The sequence below is a fragment of the Stegostoma tigrinum genome, chromosome 25 (assembly GCF_030684315.1).
Source record: "Stegostoma tigrinum isolate sSteTig4 chromosome 25, sSteTig4.hap1, whole genome shotgun sequence".
NCBI lineage: Eukaryota > Metazoa > Chordata > Chondrichthyes > Orectolobiformes > Stegostomatidae > Stegostoma > Stegostoma tigrinum.
In genome coordinates this window covers 38,451,102-38,470,873 of record NC_081378.1, presented here as the reverse complement: position 1 = coordinate 38,470,873, position 19,772 = coordinate 38,451,102, and the positions used below count along the sequence as shown (strand labels likewise).

The following is a 19,772-nucleotide window of genomic DNA, read 5'->3' as shown; positions in this document are numbered from 1 at the left end:
GGCTGCTTTGGGAAACGAGAAATGCAATTGCTTCGCCACTTGCGAAGATCTTTGCATCCTCGGTCTCCACTGGAGTCATACCTGAGGACTGGAGAGAGGCAAATGTAATTCCTCTCTTCAAGAAAGGAAATAGGGAAATCCCCGGCAATTACAGACCAGTAAGTCTCACGTCTGTCGTCTGCAAGGTGTTAGAAAGGATTCTGAGGGATAGGATTTATGACCATCTGGAAGAGCATGGCTTGATTAAATGCAGTCAACATGGCTTTGTGAGGGGCAGGTCATGCCTCACAAACCTTATCGAGTTTTTTGAGGATGTGACTAGAAAAGTTGATGAGGGTTGAGCTGTGGATGTGGTGTATATGGACTTCAGCAAGGCATTTGATAAGGTTCCCCATCGTTGGCTCATTCAGAAGATCAGGAGGAATGGGATACAGGGGAACTTAGCTGTCTGGATACAGAATTGGCTGGCCAACAGAAGACAGCGAGTGGTAGTAGAAGGAAAATATTCTGCCTGGAAGTCAGTGGTGGGTGGTATTTCATAGGGCTCTGTCCTTGGGCCTCTACTGTTTGTAATTTTTATTAATGACTTGGATGAGGGGATTGAAGGATGGGTCAGCAAGTTTGCAGACAACACAAAGGTTGGAGGTGTCGTTGACAGTATAGAGGGCTGTTGTAGGCTGCAGCGGGACATTGACAGGATGCAGAGATGGGCTGAGAGGTGGCAGATGGAGTTCAGCCTGGATAAGTGCAAGGTGATGCATTATGGAAGGTTGAATTGGAAAGCTGAGTACAGGATTAAGGATAGGATTCTTGGCAGTGTGGAGGAACAGAGGGATCTTGGTGTGCAGATACATAGATCCCTTAAAATGGCCACCCAAGTGGACAGGGTTGTTAAGAAAGCATATGGTGTTTTGGCTTTCATTAACAGGGGGATTGAGTTTAAGAGTCGTGAGATCTTGTTGCAGCTCTATAAAACTTTGGTTAGACCGCACTTGGAATACTGCGTCCAGTGCTGGTCGCCCTCTTATAGGAAAGATGTGGATGCTTTGGAGAGGGTTCAGAGGAGGTTTACCAGGATGCTGCCTGGACTGGAGGGCTTATCTTAGGAAGAGAGGTTGACTGAGCTCGGACTCTTTTCATTAGAGAAAAGGAGGAGGAGAGAGGACCTAATTGAGGTATACAAGATAATGAGAGGCATAGATAGAGTTGATAGCCAGAGACTATTTCCCAGGGCAGAAAAGGCTAACACAAGGGGTCATAGTTTTAAGCTGGTTGGAGGAAAGTATAGAAGGGATGTCAGAGGCGGCTTCTTTACACAGTGAGTTGTGAGAGCATGGAATGCGTTGCCAGCAGCAGTTGTGGAGGTCATTGGGGACATTTAAGAGACTGCTGGACATGCATATGGTCACAGAAATTTGAGGGTGCGTACATGAGGATCAATGGTCGGCACAACATCGTGGGTTGAAGGGCCTGTTCTGTGCTGTACTGTTCTATTACACCAAAATTGGTGGTGTAGCAGACAGCAAAGAAGGCTATCTCAAGGTACAACAGGACCTTGATCAGCGATGGGCCGAGGAGTGGCAGATGGAGTTTAATTTAGATAAATGTGAGCTGCTGCTGAGTAAAGAGACCTTGGATTGCAGATTCGAAGTTCCTTGAAAGTAGGGTCACAGTTAGACAGGATAGTGAAGAAGGTGCTTGGTATGCTTGCCTTTATCGATCAATGCATTGAATGTAGGAGTTGGGAGGCCATGTTGCGGCTGTACAGGACATTGTTGAGGCGACTTTTAGAATACTGTATTCAATTCAGGTCTCCCTTCTATAGGAAGGATGTTGTGAAACTTGAAAGGGTTCAGAAAAGATATATGATGATGTTGCCCGAGTTGGAGGGTTTGAGCTATTGAGAGAAGCTGAATAGACTAGGACTGTTTTCCATGGAGTATTGGCGACCGAGAGGTGACCTAATAAAAGTTTATAAAATTATGAGGATTGTTGATGGGGTGAATAGCCAAGATCTTTTCCCCCAGGGTAGGGGAATTTAAAACTAGGGAGCATTAGAGAAGCCACTTTTAGAATACTGCATACTGCATACCGGGAAAGATTTGAAAGGGATCTAAGGAGCAACTTTTTCATGCAGAGGGTGATGTATATATGGAATGAGCTGCCAGAGGAAGTGGTGGAGGCTGCTAAAATTACAACATTTAAGAATCATTTGGATGGGTACATGAATAGGAATGGTTTAGAGGGATATGGGCCAAATGCTGACAAATGGGACTAGATTAATTTAGGATATCTGGTCAGCGTGGATGAGTTGGACTGAAAGGTCTGTTTCCACTCAGTGTAACTCTATGATTCCATGACAATGACGATTGACTACTAATCCTTCAGTAATCTCCTTACGTTGTCAATCAAATTGTGAACACCCAACCCATGCTGAATTAGTTGTAGGTCTTGAAACTCAGCCAAGCTTCTATATGACATGATAGTACCAGGGAAAGTTGACACAGATCTCTCTTGAAACTGCACAAGCAGATGCTATTTTTATTTCTAACCCATACCTGGAAATGCTCAATAATAAAAGCCATAGTCTTTTTGTTGTAAAGTTTGAAGTGTAGGACTTCGAAAAAGCTCCAGGTTATTACAGATATTTATATATGCAGTTTTCAAAGAGCCCAGCAGAGTTCATGTTCTCAGCTATTGTGATTCATGGAATATTGTCTTCATCTGATGGCAATAATTTGGCCTTGGAAATCTCTTTGTGAAATATCGGTATCCACAGAACATATCTTATTTTTAAGGATCCGTGGTATCTTCCCAACTCCATGAATAGCCGGTCACAGTTTTGACCACCTCTCAATGGTCAAATCATAAATATTTAACTCTCAGGACATTTTTGGTCTGAGATACATAATTTTCTTAACTATTATACTTGTGATTTACTGTGTACAATTGAAATAAATTAAGGTTATTCATTATGCTTTTCTACTATTTTTGCAGAAGCCAGAAGTATTATAGTGATGGAAATATTATCACCATGGTGATTGATAAATATATTTATCTGGCAAAGAAGGACAGCCATGTTGTTGAACTTTGGGACAAAAAATTATACAAAATGAGTATGTCAATTGATTGTGCTTCTATTCTTAAGTAAGTATTTAATTGATTTCAATTAGTTTTTCCAGTAACATTTTGAACTATGTTCTGGCAATAGTTGAAATGCAAGTGCCCTTCAGTTATGATGTAGAAGTGGGGTTTCAACTCATTCATGTATCATGGGCACTGTTGGTAAGGCCAGCATTCATTACTAATCCCCAGGTATTATTGAGAAGTTAGTGATAAGCTATCTTCTTTAATGAATACAATTGTATGATGAAAATGGCTGTTTATCTCTGGATCTTTTTGTTGCAACCAGTGCTGCAGTTAATGCTCACAAACCTCTTATTAGAATTATATTGTGCAGGTTGAAGGGATGATTTTTAAATTACAGAAACGATTTGTAAAATTTATCTTGCTATTCTGATGTCGCAGCTTTACATCAAATAAGAATAAACTGGTAAGTCATAGAGTCATACAGCACGGAGACAGACCTTTTGGTCTGACTCATCTGCACTGACCAGACGTCCCAATTTGATCTAGTCCTATTTGCCAACATTTGGCCTTTATCACTCTAAACTCTTCCTAATCATGTACTCATTCAGATGGCTTTTAAATGTTGTAATTGTACCTGCTTCCACCCACTTCCTCTGGCAGCTCATCCATACATGGACCACTCTTTGTGTGAGGTTGCTCCACGGATCCTTTTTCAAATCTTTCCCCTTTTACCTTAAATCTGTGTCCTCTAGTTTTGGACTTGCCCACCCTAGAGAAAAGAGCTCTATTGGCATTTGGCTATTCACTGTATCCATGATCCTCAGGATTTTATAAACCTCTATAAGGTCACCTCTCAGTTCTGACGTTCCAGGGATGAGTGATAAAGGCCAAATGTTGGCAAATAGGATTAGATCAAATTGGGACGTCTGGTCAGCCTCTCCCTATAACTCAAAAACTCTGGCCCTGGCAATACCTGGTCCTTTTCTGCGCTCTGTTAAGTTTAACAACATCTTTCCAATAGAAGGGTGACCGAAATTGTATGCAGTATTCTAAAAGTGGCTTCTCTAATGTTGTGTACAGCTGCAACATGGCATCCTAACTCCTGTACTCTGTGCACTGATCAATGAAGGCAAGCATGCCAAACACCACCTTCGCCACCTTGCTTATGCTTCAAGGCAGAGATTGATAAATTCTTGATCTCACAAGGAATCAAGGGCTATGGGGAGACTGCAGGGAAGTGGAGTTGAAATGCCCACCAGCCATGATTAAATGATGGAGTGGACTTGATGAGCCGAATGGCCTTACTTCCACTCCTATGTCTTATGGTCTTACCTGTGACTCCACTTACAAGAAACTATGCATCTGCACTCCTAAGTCTCTTTTTCAGCAATGCTCCCCAGGACCCTACCATTAATTGAATAAGTCCTGCCCTGGTTTACCCTTGCCAAAATACAACACCTCACATTTATTTAAATTAAACTCCATTTGCCACTTGTATTCTGTAAAGATCTACTTCACAGTCCATGACACCATCAATTTTGGTGTCACCTGCAAACTTACTAACCATACCTGTTATAGACACATCCAGATCATTTATATAAATGATGAAAAGCAGTGGACCAAGGACCAATCCTTGTGGTGCACCGCTGGTCACAAGCCTCCGGTCCAAAAAGCAATCCTCTACCACCACCTTCTGTCTCCCACCTTCAAGCCAATTTTGTATCCACTTGGCTGGCTCCCTTAGATTCCAAGTGACCTAATCTTACAAACCAATCTATCATGTGGAACCTTGTCAAACGTTTTGCTGAAGTCCACGAAGACAACATGTACTGCTCTACCTTCATCAGTCTTCTTCTTTACCTCCTCAAAAAATTCAATCAGTTTTGTGAGACATGATTTCCTATGCACAAAACCATGTTGACAATCCCTAATTAGTCCTTGCCTTTCCAAATGTATGTAAATCCTGTCCCTCAGAATCCCCTCCAACAATTTACCCACCACTGATGTCAGGCTCACCAGCCTATAATTCCCTGGCTTTTCCTTTTAGACTGCCTTAAATAATAGCACCACGTTAGCCACCCTCCAGTCATCCCAGAAGGAGGCCAGCAATCTCCACCCTAGCTTCCCATAAATTTCTGGGAAGCACCTGATCTGGTCTTGGATGTTTATCTACGTTTATGCATTTTAAGACCTCCCGGACCTCCTGTAGTATGAGCTCTTTCATACCCATCGTGGGCAATGGGTAGAAAATATAGTACAAATCATTGTTTTCTATAACTTAGTTACACTGTTTAAATTATAGGGTTTAGTGCTGTGCATTTCACATTGCTTATTAGCAGGTTGCTTTTGCCCACTTTCTATATTTTGGTGAAGAGGATATTTTGTAGAAGTATACCAAAATTGAAACACTCAAAGTATGAGCACTGGTAGAAAAGCTAAATGCAAAGGATCAAAATAACGTTGTTTTATTTAGAATATTGTCTTCAGAACCACAATGGTTAGTAGTTCTTTTTTTCTGTTCATTATTTTAACCTACATTAATTTAATCAGATGCCCAAAAAAAGTGAATGCATTATCTTGTTTTGCAATGCATTTACGAAAGAAAATTTGTTTTCCTAGGAAGGAGACATACTCAGCCAGAGTGAAAGCACTTTATCTTCAGAAGACAAGCACCCTTTGGATTGGAACAGGAGGAGGTGATGTCGTATTATTAGATCTTTCCACTCATCAACCCATTCGGGTCATTGAGAAATTTTGTCATTCTATCAGAAGTATGGTGCCAGCACAAATTGGTAAGGTTTTGAGCCTTGATTTCAAAGATTGAATCATGGATTACTTCAAAGTATTTTACAAATAACTGCTTAAATTAAGAAAACTGTAAAGCAACATTTTTTTAAACATTGGAACATTTGCTTTTATTTTCAAAAAGTTATTGTAAAATAATAGTTGTCACAATAGGTGAGAAAACTAGGACTAGTGAAGTGTGCCTCACATTTTCCAGGGTGAACATGACCTGCAACTAATTTTGGTTGAACAAGACTGAATGGTGGACCATATCATTACTTACTGTTGCAGTGCCCTCAATTATTTATATATTGTAATGTTAACAGTTGTATTTTTATATACCCCTGGAATCTATGCTCTACAGTTACTATGTAATAGAATAGATGCTTTTGTGAAAGAATAATCATGGATTTCTACTGGAAGTTCTTCTGATACTGATATTTCAGTTTTCTCTAAGAGTTGCATTGATATTTACTTAGATAGGGTTCATTTATACATTTGGACATAGTAGCTTACAACAGAAAATACCAAGAGAAACTTATGCAGATTTTGAATGAATAAATGTCATTTTTGTATTGAAAATGCATGTATTGTTTTTAATAAAAGATTGAGATTCTTTAATACTTTTATTCCTGCTGAGCACATTTCTTTAATTCTGTGTTTTAGAGAAAGGACACCTTCATACTGTCATGCTGATCCTAGGAAATGTTTGTATAGATTACAATGAAAACAGCAAACAGCAAAGTGGTATGGTTAATTTTCCGAATATTTTGTTGTAATTGATTGAAAAATAAAGTTAAACATTTAATAAATAAATTTTGGCTGTGTATTACAGTTGTGTAATTAAGTGAAGACTTTCATGCATTAGTTTTCACAATTAATTGTTTAAAGAGAAGAAAACAAGCTATTGATTCCACATAACCAAATGCATGCTTTCAATGTTTTGTTTATTGCATTGTATAATGCAACTTCATCTCGTGTAAAGGTTAAATCTTTCTCATGCTTAAACTGTCTCACCTTGCTTCTTGAAATTAATAGTTGAAATTTCATGTTACAGAATTGCAATCGCAGCTATTTGTTTGGGACTTGAATCTTCCACATGAGATCCAGAGCCTGAAGAAGCACACAGATATGAGAAGAGAAATAGCTGAAAAAATGAGATTGGGTTCTTTGGAATGAGTGCACATGGACAAATATATATGTACATATTTTCTTTATTAATTTAAAGTTTTGGATTTATTGAAGATACAAAGTGGTAAACCTAGCATTCATGAAAGAGTTTTTAAATCTGGGATATTGCACATGAAGGAGTCAAAATTCCTCCTGTACATACCCTCCTGAGGAACCCCGCTACATGGAGATTGAAACTAGTCGTATATTTTTGTTACTTGACATGAGATAGTTTAAATCTTTAGATCCCTGATGTTTGCACTTGTAATATTGCAATAATATAAATAAATTTACAGTTTACATGCTAACCTTATTGATTTGCCGGTGTAGTGTGTGACTGGGAGCGTTCTGAAGTTAATGGTTGATAAATACATCATGAACCATATCAGAAGTTAAGTGCTGACAGATGCAAAATCAATTATCTTGTACTAAGACCAAACCCAGTAGGAGGTTGCCAAGGTGGAATTCGTGCCCACCCAATTGGTTCACTGTTGATACCTCAGCAATGTCTAGAGTTTGCAGAATTCCAATGAACTGTGAATGTTCCTAATCAGTTATTGGGGATGATGTGTGGAGCTCAAACTAGGTAATCATGTCCTCAAAAAACTCATCACAAAAATGGCAATCTTTTAAAATAAAAAGTGAGAAACTGTTGACAGGCAAATGTTTGCCTTTAAAATGGCTGCAAACGAAATGTATCAATTTTACCTCCACACAGACACATTTGCAGTGAAAACATAGCTGGTAATGCATGGTGACTAATACAATAAAAGGGAGTTTAAGTGCTGGTAATTGAATTTTTAAACATTAGATATTGTATGTAAAGGAGCCAAAATAACTCCTGTACTTGCCTTTTGTGGCTTTTGAACCCCTGTTTAATGACTGTGTTAAATGAAAGAGCTATTCCAGGAAGTACATGAACTGAGGAATTTGCTACTCAAGGATGTTTTCTGCAATGTTTCTGATGAGAGGTATACACACTAATCACAGAATCTAGGAATAAAGATTGGAAGGGGATACCTTCTAAATGCTGCTATAATTATACTGCAACCATGCCATTTCTCAAGTGTTTGTGCATATGGAACTGGCCCATACAAGCTCTCTCAGAACTTTGTATTCTAATCATGCAAAAGCTTAAGGCACATTGTAAACTAATGCAATAAACATGGCCCATCATTACACACAAAGAATTCTACACATAAAACACAACCTGGCCTTATGATATTTATGGTAAGTCCTCCTTTGAAATGTCTATTACTACTTACATGCTCCTTCAATTTACAGCATACAAAAAATACTCTGGTTGCTTAGAAAAATTATACCTCATACAATGGAACCACCACAAACAGGAGGAAGCTATGGATATTGTACGACCCATAACCCTATTGAGAAGGTTCACCCTCCATAATATTTCTGAGAATTGAATTCCTTAATGTTCAAAGATATGCAAATAGCAACATCAAATCTATTGTAGAGAGATAACAAGGTGTAGAACTGGATGAACACAGCAGGCCAAGCAGCATCAGAGGAGAAAGAAGGCTGACGTTTCGGGCCTAGACCCTTCTAGAAGAGCCATTGTAACATTAATGACAGTTACCATTTTGGACTTGGGGCAACATCCTGCAGTAGTGCAGGTGGGCCTTGACAAGACGCCACTCTCTGTTCCTTTTAAAGTTGTTTGCAAGGATCATCCCAGCAGCACATTGTCTTGAAGTATGCATTTCATGGGGTTGAGGAGCTAGCTGCTGCTAAGTCACAGGTGACGGAGAGCTGATGATGGTGGGAGTGAAAAGATGATATCATTGTGCATGGTGACAAATAAGCTTTGTACTTTGGGAAGTAGCATTGCAGTAAAGAGGAAAAAGTAGACAGCATGATAGCTTGTGGTGCAGATATTGCCAATGCTGGATTGTAAGGATGCAAAGCTGCAAAATTGAATGCACAGCTCATGCAGCCTGAAAAGTAATGCCAGAATCAACCCTATTGTGCTGGTTAGCTGTATCAGTGAGTCTTGCTCACCAATTGGTTTCCCCCTGATGCATTTCCTAACTAGCCAATTCCACAGCCATTGCTGGGTAAACATGTCTGATTCTACAGGTACGGTTAGGGACATCATGGCAGGTATAAACAGTCTGGCTGCTTTCCTTTTTGTTTTGTGAAACTTTGTTGTACACCGCACCCTGAGATAGTATGATTAAGGGGGAGGAAGTGGATTGCCAAATATCTGCCTACGTAAGATATCAAGTAACCGAAGGGTATTTTAACTAATAGGTTTTAAGAAGTTGAATCTTTAAGTGCCATAAATATTGATAATATGGGAGACTGGTTACACCTCATACACCTTTAAAGATCTTTCTGTTCCTTCTGATTGTTGGAAAGAGTTTCTTGTGCAACGCAGTTTCTTAATCATGCTAAATGACCTTTCCTACTGAAATTCCACTGGGTAGTTGAGCAAGTGATATGGTGGATAGGGTTTCAATTTCAACTGAGACCAGACAAGACGGTTAATCTCATTAGTGGTAGAAATAATATTTAGTAAAACACCATCAACCTTTAAATAGTGCATTGCTTTTGTCATTATGATGCCAATACATTGGAATTTAAAGCAGACAGATTTTTAACAATCAACTATCATATGACACCTGGAAAAGCATTTAGTTTATGATTACATTTTAGCAATATTTGTTAATAATATTTTGATGAAGCATTGACAATAGAAATATTGTCATCACATGCACAGGACCCATACTTAATCGACTTGTGATGCAAAACATGGCTAATGCCTCCCATTCTTTAATTATGTAGGGTTTATGTCTAATTGCATCATAGATAACATAACTTATGAAGGGACGTAATTTAAAAGGTCGTTCCTCTCTCTCATCATTAAAATAGGCAATATGGGTGCCCTGTAAAACCCACGTGGTTAGGGCTGATTTTGTGAATGTTTGTATCATTGAGTGGTAACTTCCTCCAAATGCAAGTCCCCCTGCTCTGCTACAAAATAATGTTTCAAAAGTAGGGGCATGGAAGGGGCCTACTAGACCTTCTGCCCTAGATAACAAAGTGTGAAGCTGGATGATCACAGCAGGCCAAGCAGCATCTCAGGAGCCCAAAAGCTGACATTTCGGGCCTAGACCCTTCATCAGAGAGGGGGATGGGGAGAGGGTTCTGAATAATTAGGGAGAGAGGGGGAGGCGGACCGAAGATGGAGAGAAAAGAAGATAGATGGACAGGAGGGTATAGGTGGGGAGGTAGGGAGGGGATAGGTCAGTCCGGGGAGGACGGACAGGTCAAGGAGGCGGGATGAGGTTAGTAGGTAGGAAATGGAGGTGCGGCTTGAGGTGGGAGGAGGGGATAGGTGAGAGGAAGAACAGGTTAGGGAGGCGGGGATGAGCTGGGCTGGTTTTGGGATGCAGTGGGTGGAGGGGATGAGCTGGGCTGGTTTTGGGATGCAGTGGGGGAAGGGGAGATTTTGAAGCTTGTGAAATCCACATTGATACCATTGGGCTGCAGGGTTCCCAAGCGGAATATGAGTTGCTGTTCCTGCAACCTTTGGGTGGCATCATTGTGGCACTGCAGGAGGCCCATGATGGACATGTCATCTAAAGAATGGGAGGGGGAGTGGAAATGGTTTGTGACTGGGAGGTGCAGTTGTTTATTGCGAACCGAGCGGAGGTGTTCTGCAAAGCGGTCCCCACGCCTCCGCTTGGTTTCCCCAATGTAGAGAAAGCTACACCGGGTACAATGGATACAATATACCACATTGGCAGATGTGCAGGTGAACCTCTGCTTAATATGGAAAGTCATCTTGGGGCCTGGGATGGGGTTGAGGGAGGAGGTGTGGGGGCAAGTGTAGCACTTCCTGCAGTTGCCGTTGTTCACAATCCCCTTCCTGGTGGGCCTGGTTATTGATATACAGCCATTTGCCTAAAAATATGTGTGCCCACAGCATGTCCCCAAGCAGATGGGGAATTTGTTGCTGTGTACTATTTAAAATCCAAAAGGCGGTGGTTAGATTGTCTCTTATTGGAGGTTGCCTAGTATTTATGTGGTACGGCTGCTACTTATCACATCAGCCAAGACTGGATATTGCCCAGATCATGTTGCATTTGAACATGGATAACAAAGTGTGGAGCTGGAGGAACACAGCAGGCCACACAGCATCAGAGGAGCAGGAAAGTTGAGGTTTTGGGTCAGGACACTTTTTCAGAAATGGGGGAAGGGTAAGGGAGCTCAGAAATAAATAGAGAGGAGAATTAGAGAGTGGGGCTGGGAAGGTATTTGGGATGTGGATAGGTGAGTGGAGCTAGGAAGTGGTGGTGATTGCTCAGTGTGGTGTGAGATATGGATAGGTGAGAGAAAGATGGACTGCTTCAGTATCTGAGGAGCCGCAAATAGTGCTAATCGTTGGTGAACATCTTCGCGTCAGACCTTATTATGGAGGGAAGGTCATTGATGAAGCAGCGAAAGATGATTGGACCAAGAACATTTTGACATAATAGCCAATCACCCTTCAAATTTCACTTCCCTTTCACTAAAAGCGCTTTCATTATTTTAAGTCAGCTTCTCCATCAATCATGTCTCAGTGCCTAATCATTTAAGCTGTATTTGTGCTCTGACCAGGCGACAATAATCATTTGTCAAGTAGATGTACATGTCTGAGTCCTACTCTTCAGTGCATTTTTCACCATATATTCTCCCATATTTGTTCCTTCAGATGTAGCAACCACTCTTGGAAACTTCTATTTGGTGTCCCAAGATCATCCCATTCATTCTCGACTTTCAGCTGAGCTATCGAAAGATCAAAAGTTGGTGGAGAGTTCCCCTGTATCCTCCTTGTCTCGTCTCAGTGTTCCGGGTGGTGGCCAAATTATCCAATTCAATTTCATTTTTCAAAAACAAGACTGACAGGCAAGCATGCACACATTTACAAGAGAAAACTGTTAATTATCTAATTCTATTTACATTGGATTTCATTGAATATATTCCATTTAACTACGCCCAAGGTGAGTCATTCCCATTTCCATTTGATGCTGTGTCATTTCTTCTTATTCTTTTATTCTAAATCTTCCCCCATTAATTACCATTAGAATTGATTCAGGAACTCAGGAGAAAACTTTACTGACCAGAGTAAACAAAAAACATATTTTCACAATAGCTTTAAAAGACACAAACAAATGTTCTCGCAGTGTGGTTTTAAGCATTACCAAATTTCACTTGTTTGGTCCTTTTCAAAAAAAAGTGTATATAAATTTCTCAAATGTAACTTTGCTAAATTATATTCAACACGACATCTTTCAGAATTATCACAAATTGAAAAATTAACAACAACAGACTCAGAAATTTGTGTACAGCCTCCGCAGTATTGTTGGGCTGACAGGTTTTGTTAGTGCTCAATCAATTTTTTAACGATCACCTTTTATTTTGATACAAATTAAAACAACCTAAACTGTTTCCATCAGCTCTTGTTTTAAAGTAAAATTTAAAGATTTAAATTTATTTGGCCCTTTAAAATTCAGGAGCATCTTCTGTAGCTTGTTTGAACGCGCAAATTCCATTAAGTAATTTTTGATTCTTCCCAGTTACAGAAACAATTATATCCAGGCTTGATAGTTTTAAGTAATGCTCTTACTTTGGAGATTCCGCTAATTGTGGTCAGTACAGGGTTCCCCTGTTTTCAAAGTCTTTGTCTTTGCAGACTTCTAGCCCCTTCACTGTGATCTTGCAACCTGTTCAAACAACATAAAAAAACAAAATCGGCTGTGATTCCGGAAGAAGTCTGGTGGGTTAATAATGTGAAAAAACAACACATCTCACCCCACAGAAAGTGTGTGAGAAGATGTAAAACTGTCAGCAGAAAAAGTTAAGTCTGCTGGTCTCTGAAGGGACAGGGCTCAACTAACAAGGTGACATTATGTTGAAATTTCATGTATTCAGTTTTAAAAATGAGTCAAAAGTCTTCTGGTAATCTCAAAGCAGCATTTTAAAATTTTATTGTCTTAAAAGAAAGAATGGTTAAAGGTTTTATTTAAGTCCACCTTCAAAACAAAAGTTCAAATTGGGTATTTTCCAAAAAGGTTTGTCTCTGTTTTGAGAACAAGCTAAAACAATTTTTCACAGCATTTTACTATTCAATGAAATAAGATTTGAAAGTCTTGAACCTAATATGCTTTGGGGGAGAAGTGGGGGGAAAAATATTTCACAGAATGGTCGGTACCTGGAATGCACTGCCAGTAGAGGTGATGGAGGCAGACATGTTAGCAACATTTAAGGCATATATTGATAGACACATGACGGGAGGTGAACAGAGAGCTAGAAACCATGTATGGGCAATAAGTAGTGGGTCTTGTTGCGCTGAAGGACCTGTTTCTGTGATGTATTGTTCTTTGTTCTCTTTGTACTCATTTTCTGGTTCCGATTTCAGTAAGGAACACTGTCATAGTAATTGTCATAAAAACTCTCCGTATATACAATCCAATTTTCCCAAAGGGCTCTCTAACTTCATTGGGTCAAAAGGATTTGTTGGTCCTTTCCCCTAGTTATATCCAAGGGCCCTAATCCTTTGCTCACACCTTGCTTCTCCTGGGTGACATTACACATTTGTATCAGACATAATGGGAACTGTAGATGCTGGAGAATCCGAGATAACAAAGTGTGGAGCTGGATGAACACAGCAGGCCAAGCAGCATCTTAGGAGCACAAAAGCTGACGTTTCCGGCCTAGACCCTTCATCAGAAAAGCTAGAGTTCTACATAAATCCATGATAAAACAAAAAATTTCTTAAAATAAATTATTACCATTTTCTCAACTGATACAAGGAGCAGGAGGGGTAATTTGATGTTCACACGGCTCAGCATTCCAAGAATGAGCGAACGCAATCGCTGTGGCTTCCACAATATTTTCTGATGATAGAAAAGCATCATCTATCATCAGAAAATATTGAGGAAGCCACAGCGATTGCGTTCGCTCTTTCTTGGAGTGCTGAGCCGTGTGAATATCAAATTACCCCTCCTGCTCCTTGTATCGGTTCAGAAAATGGTAATAATTTAAGAAACTTCTTGTTTTATCATGGATTTATGTAGAACTCTAGAGAACTCTAGCTTTACTGATGAAGGGTCTAGGCCGGAAACATCAGCTTTTGTGCTCCTAAGATGCTGCTGGGCCTGCTGTGTTCATCCAGCTCCACACTGTTATCTCTGACATTACACATTTGCTTTGTCTCACTCCACAGGGATGGTTTGGTCAGAGCTACATTCTCAAGGGTACCTGCCTTGTCTGCTCACAGATTTCTGTCTGGCATGTTTTGATGTTTGTTGTCAGATAATTCTGTTCAAAGAGAATTATCTTTTCAAAATTTGAATCTTCCCCTTCTTTTTAGAGCACCAACAAATATTTAAGATGAGCAAATCTTATGTTTGGAATTGAAGATTCACACACACAATACAATAATGTGTACAATAATGGAAGTTCAATCAGGCCAGAAAATGAAATTCCAAAAGAAAATAATTTACTAATCAAGATTTTTAAAAATTGCCATTTACTTAGATCTCTTTTTTCAAACTAAATACTACTTTCTTAAGGAAAGAGGAACTAAATTATGTGATTTAACCTAATTTCCTTTCTTAAATTGGTTTCATACAATTCCAAGAAGTAAATTTTCACCAAACCCTTAAAAAAAAATTCCACTGGAGGTGTTTCAATCAAAGCAAACACTGATTGTTCTATTAGAGTCACCTTCCAGGTTTTGCCCGCTTGTGGGTAGTGGCCAACTTGAAGACTACACTAGCTTGGCTTACGAATCCACCATCTCTCCTGGGCAACCTTCTGCTGTTCTGCTATGGTGAATGCAGCAGTTGGTGTACTATTCACTTCCCTTCATTATCACATGTCCAGAGACAACGCACAGAGGCTGGTCAGCTGAATCCACTCTTTGGTCAACACTGTTGATTTGCTTGGAGAGCCTCTTTTCCCCCTCCCATACAGGCCCTTGTGGCTTGGAGTGGCCTTTGGGAATTTGCTCCAGATCCAACCCTCCCCAAAACAAAACTACAGCCAACTTGTACACTAGCACACCAGTGTCACAAACCCCAGCCTGGTGGTGAGGGTCCATGGCCCCAGTGTCACAATCTCCAGCCCTGTGGTGAAGCTCCATGGCCCCAGTGTCACAAACCCCAGCCCCGTGGTGCACATTCATGGCCCCATTGTCACAACCCCCAGCCCGGTGGTGAGGATCCAAGGCCCCAGTGTCACAAACCCCAGTCCAGAGATGCATGTTCATTGCCCCAGTGTCATAAACCCTAGCCCAGTGGTGAAGTTCCATGGTCCCAGTGTCAGAAACCCCAGCATGTTGGTGAAGGCTCATTGCCTCAGTCTGATGCAGTCCAGCCTGATGGTGAAGATCCAATGAGTGGGGCAAATTCTCTGTTAGTTCTGAATCTAATGTTATGGGCTGTAGCAGCATTTCATAGCACTTTCAGTACTTTTCCAGGCATTTCATTGCACATAAACAACTCAAGGTGCCTCTACATTTACTGCACAGTATTCTGCTTCCCAGGGTCCAGCCAAAACAGGTTGTTTTTGCACTAGACCCGCTTTTCATGTAATTTTCTACAACAATGCTCATTGTCATTTCTAATTGACACCTAACAAGTAGCCCTTAAAAAACTTGGTTTGGAGATTTTTCTAAGCTAATGCTGCAGTCGGTAATGTTGATAGATTCATCAATTGCGATTAGAAGCTCTGGATGTGAAATTACTTGCTGAGCTGGAAGGTTAGTTTTCAGACGTTTCGTCACTATTCTAGGTAACATCATCAGTGAGCCTCCGACGAAGCGCTGGTGTTATGCTCCTGACTGGCATAACATTTCACAAAAGAGGAGGAAAACAACAACAAACTGCCATTCCTAGATGTCACAGTAGAGCGAACAGTCAATGGGGAACTTCAAACCAGCGTCTACAGGAAAACAACACATACGGACCAAATACTGAACTACAGGAGCAACCATCCCAACACCCACAAACGAAGCTGCATTAGAACATTATTCCAACGAGCCACCACACACTGCAGCACAGAGGAACTACGCAGAACAGAGGAAAATCACCTATACAGCGTATTCAAAAAGAATGGGTACCCAATGAACACAGTCCGCCGATTTCTCAGCAACAAACCCAAACAAACAGACAAAAGAGGCCCAGAAACCATAACCACTCTCCCCTACATCAAAGACATTTCTGAAATGACTGCCAGACTACTCGGACCTCTTGGCATCAGGGTAGCCCACAAACCCACCAACACACTAAAACAGCAGCTAATGAACTTAAAAGACCCTATACAGACAACAAGCAAAATGAATGTTATCTACAAAATACCTTGCAAGAACTGTGACAAACACTACATTGGACAAACTGGCAGAAAGCTAGCCACTAGGATACATGAACATCAACTAGGCACAAAACAACATGACCCACTATCACTTGTATCCTTACACACAGATGAGGAAGGACACCACTTTGATTGGGACAACACATCCATCCTAGGACAAGCCAAACAGAGACACGCACGAGAATTCCTAGAAGCATGGCATTCCAACCGGAACTCCATCAACAAACACATTGATTTGGAGCCAATCTACCATGCTCTAAGAAAAAGAACAGGAAATGACATCACCAACGCAGGAAATGATGTCACCAACCCAAGGAAACCTAACCAGATAAATAGAAAGTGGGACATAACACCAGCGCTTCGTCGGAGGCTCACTGTTGATGTTACCTAGAATGGTGACGAAACGTGTGAAAACTAACCTTCCAGCTCAGTGAACCAGCTTACATCTGGAACAAAATAAAGACCCACTCTTTTGTGCACCGAGAGGAGGAGAGTGCTGTGTTGGAGGTGAAAGGAAGACGTTGGGTTGGCTGTGCGCCCTTGCAACCAGTGGATCTTAATGCTGGCTTCAGCCTAACGCTAGTTCAGGGGAGCAGCCAACCTGCAACGATGGCTGCGGCAAGTGCTCGTGCCCCAGGTCAGGGGGTCCGGAACACCATCCGTGTTTCTGTAAAGAAGGTGGATGAAGGTGCACCTGTGGACCGCATCTTCTTCGTGAAGAGGGTCCTGTTGGACTGTTGTGGGTTTCCTGCTGCGGACATTTACTGCCTGCAGGATTTCCCCGGAGGAGGTTTTTACGATGCGACCTTCAGGAGTGCCAAGCTTTGCGAGCGCTTCCTGGAGGTTTTCAAGGAGAAAGGAGGTGAGGGCCCCCTCTCTGTATTGACCGCTGTCCCGCTGTTTGTGATGCCAGCGCAGAGGAGCCGTATGGTGACTGTACATATGTACAACCCGCATGTGCCAGCAGTTGATGTCCTGACCTTCCTTGGAAGGTACGTGAAGGTGGAAGGGGACCTAACTGACATCATGGACCCCTTTGGCATCTGGACGAGTAGGAGGCAGGTCAAGGTGACGCTGAGGATGGGCACGGATGGGAATGTCGTACACCCGCCGTCCAGCTTCGCAATCGGCGGGAGCAAGGGCTACCTGACCTATGCAGGGCAACCTAAAGTCTGCCATGCCTGTGGTAGGTCAGGTCACGTGGCGGCCGACTGCAAAGCCACCATCTGCAGGAACTGCAGGGAGGAGGGACACCTTGCAAAGGATTGCCCACAAGAGAAAAGCTGCAACCTTTGCAGGGAAGCGGGCCACCTCTATGGGGCATGCCCGCAGTGGGGAACCACCCAGGTCGCCGGCAGGGGCAATGCAGGGCCAGCCCCCCCAGAGGAGAGGAAGGCACTAGGCCCCAGCAAGGACCCCACTAATGTGCAGGAGGGCCAGGTCGTGCAGGAGGGCCCAGCCCCGCAGGATGGGCCCGAGGCCAGCAAAGCGCCCCTCCAGGCTCCGCTCCCCCCCGACAACCCGGAGTCGATGGAGCCGGCGTCAGGCGACGGTCCGGAGAGCGAGGAGGAAGGTACATCGATGGGCCCAGGAACCGCAACCATCAGGCGGGAAGAGGCAGCTACAGGGGGGCTATAAGAGCTCCTCTGCCAAGGGAGATTCGGAGAGGGCATGCCCGAAGCAGAAGTTAAAGATCTCGACGGAGAAGGAAAGCAGCACCACGCTTCCAGGTGATGGGAGGCGTCCTGAGGCTCCCTCCAACACCCAGTCAAGTGCCGCTGGGGCACTGGAGGGCCACCCGGAACTTCCTGGCGGGAAGGAGGAAACAGCGCGTCCCGAGCCTGACCCAGAGCCGGACCCTCCTGTCTCCGCACCCCCGACGGGGGGATGCCACCCGAAAGGCAGCACGGACGGTTTCCTCAGCCCGGAGAGCGTCCAGCAGTTAGCCCGGGCAATGGGCATGAAGGGACAGATGGAGGGGCTGGATCTTGGACTTGGGGAGGGTACTGCGGTCACTGCCCACAATGGGGGTACGAGTTGCGAGCATTAATGTGCGCAGTGTCAAGTCCACTGCAAGATGTGTGTCAATGTTGGCCGACCTGACCACCATCAAGGCGGACCTCCTGTTTCTGCAGGAGTGCGGGATACCGCACCTCGGCAGGTACGGGAAATGGTCCGGCGCCTGGACCTGTGGGCCTTCGATCTGGTCGGGGGGGGTAACGACTGTCGCTCCTCGGGCCTGGCTATTCTGCTGCGGGGGCGCGACTTCACCATCTCTCAAGTTCAGGAGGTGGTGGGCTGACGTCACCTACAGGAACGCTCCCCTGAGGCTGATCAACGTGTACGCCCCAGTGGTACGGAATGAGCGGTTGGCCGTCCTGCAGCGGCTTCCACTCCTGCTGGCTACGTCCAGGCCAGTCATCCTGGGCGGAGACTTCAACTGCATCATCGATGCAGATGGAAGATCCGGCGTGGGGACAGCGGGTGGGGGGAGTCAACTGGACGTCACGTCCAGATTCCTGATGGGCACGGTGAAGGACGCCAAGCTGCTCGACGTCTTCAGCACCCCTGCAGACGTACACCTGGTCGCGGCCAGACGGGTCTATTCGCTCAAGTGTAGACTTCCTGTTTGTATCACGGGTGTTCTCGGTCAGGTCCACTGGTGTCGAGCCGGTGTTCTTCTCTGACCACTGCCTCCTGTTGGCCGACTGTCACTTACAGGACGACCAGCCGGCTGGCAAGGGGACGTGGAATCTCAACACGACTCTGTTGACCCCAGAGAACGTCGAGGAGCTTAAGAGGGAGTACGCCGGTTGGAGAACCGTGAAACCCCTCTTTGAGTCTCCGGGCGACTGGTGGGAGATGGTGAAGGAGAACATCAAGAGGTTCTTTGTCCTCAAGGGTGATCGGAAGGCGAGAGAGAGGCGGGGAAAGCTGACGCGACTCCAGAAAAGGGTGCAGAACCTGCTCCTTCTGCAGTTGATGGGGGTCGATGTCACGGAGGACCTCCGCGAGGTGAGGGGCCAGCAAGCCTTGCTCTTCGCCGCGGAGGACTCCAGGATAATCTTCCGGTCCAGGGTCCGCTCCGTGGAGCAGGACAAGACGTGATCGCGTTTCTTCTTTCAGAAGGTGCACAAAGAGAGCTCTGTGCTTAGCCGGCTCTGTGCTTAGCCGGCTCGGTGACGTTGTCTCGGCCCGACATTTGGAGGATCAGCAGATCCTTCTATGCCAGACTGTATGACACGAAGCCCACGGACAGCACGGCCTCCGAGTTGTTCCTGTCGTCTATCACAGAGGTCTTAGACGATGGCATGAGGGAGTGGCTGGACCGGCCGATATCCCTGGAC

General features: G+C 43.4%; 1 protein-coding gene across 2 annotated transcripts in view; it reads left to right on the top strand.

Moving 5' to 3' along the window:
• The window catches only part of lrrk2 (leucine-rich repeat kinase 2), a 130,305-nt gene extending 122,953 nt beyond the window's left edge, over positions 1-7,352 (top strand). For both annotated transcript variants that reach the window (XM_048554222.2, XM_048554221.2), the window contains exons 48-51: positions 2,998-3,147; positions 5,710-5,882; positions 6,541-6,621; positions 6,932-7,352. In XM_048554222.2, coding sequence (XP_048410179.1) covers positions 2,998-3,147; positions 5,710-5,882; positions 6,541-6,621; positions 6,932-7,053 — 526 coding nt within the window. In that variant the 3' untranslated portion in view covers positions 7,054-7,352. The remainder of the gene's footprint in view (positions 1-2,997; positions 3,148-5,709; positions 5,883-6,540; positions 6,622-6,931) is intronic.
• Positions 7,353-19,772: the final 12,420 nt, after the last annotated feature.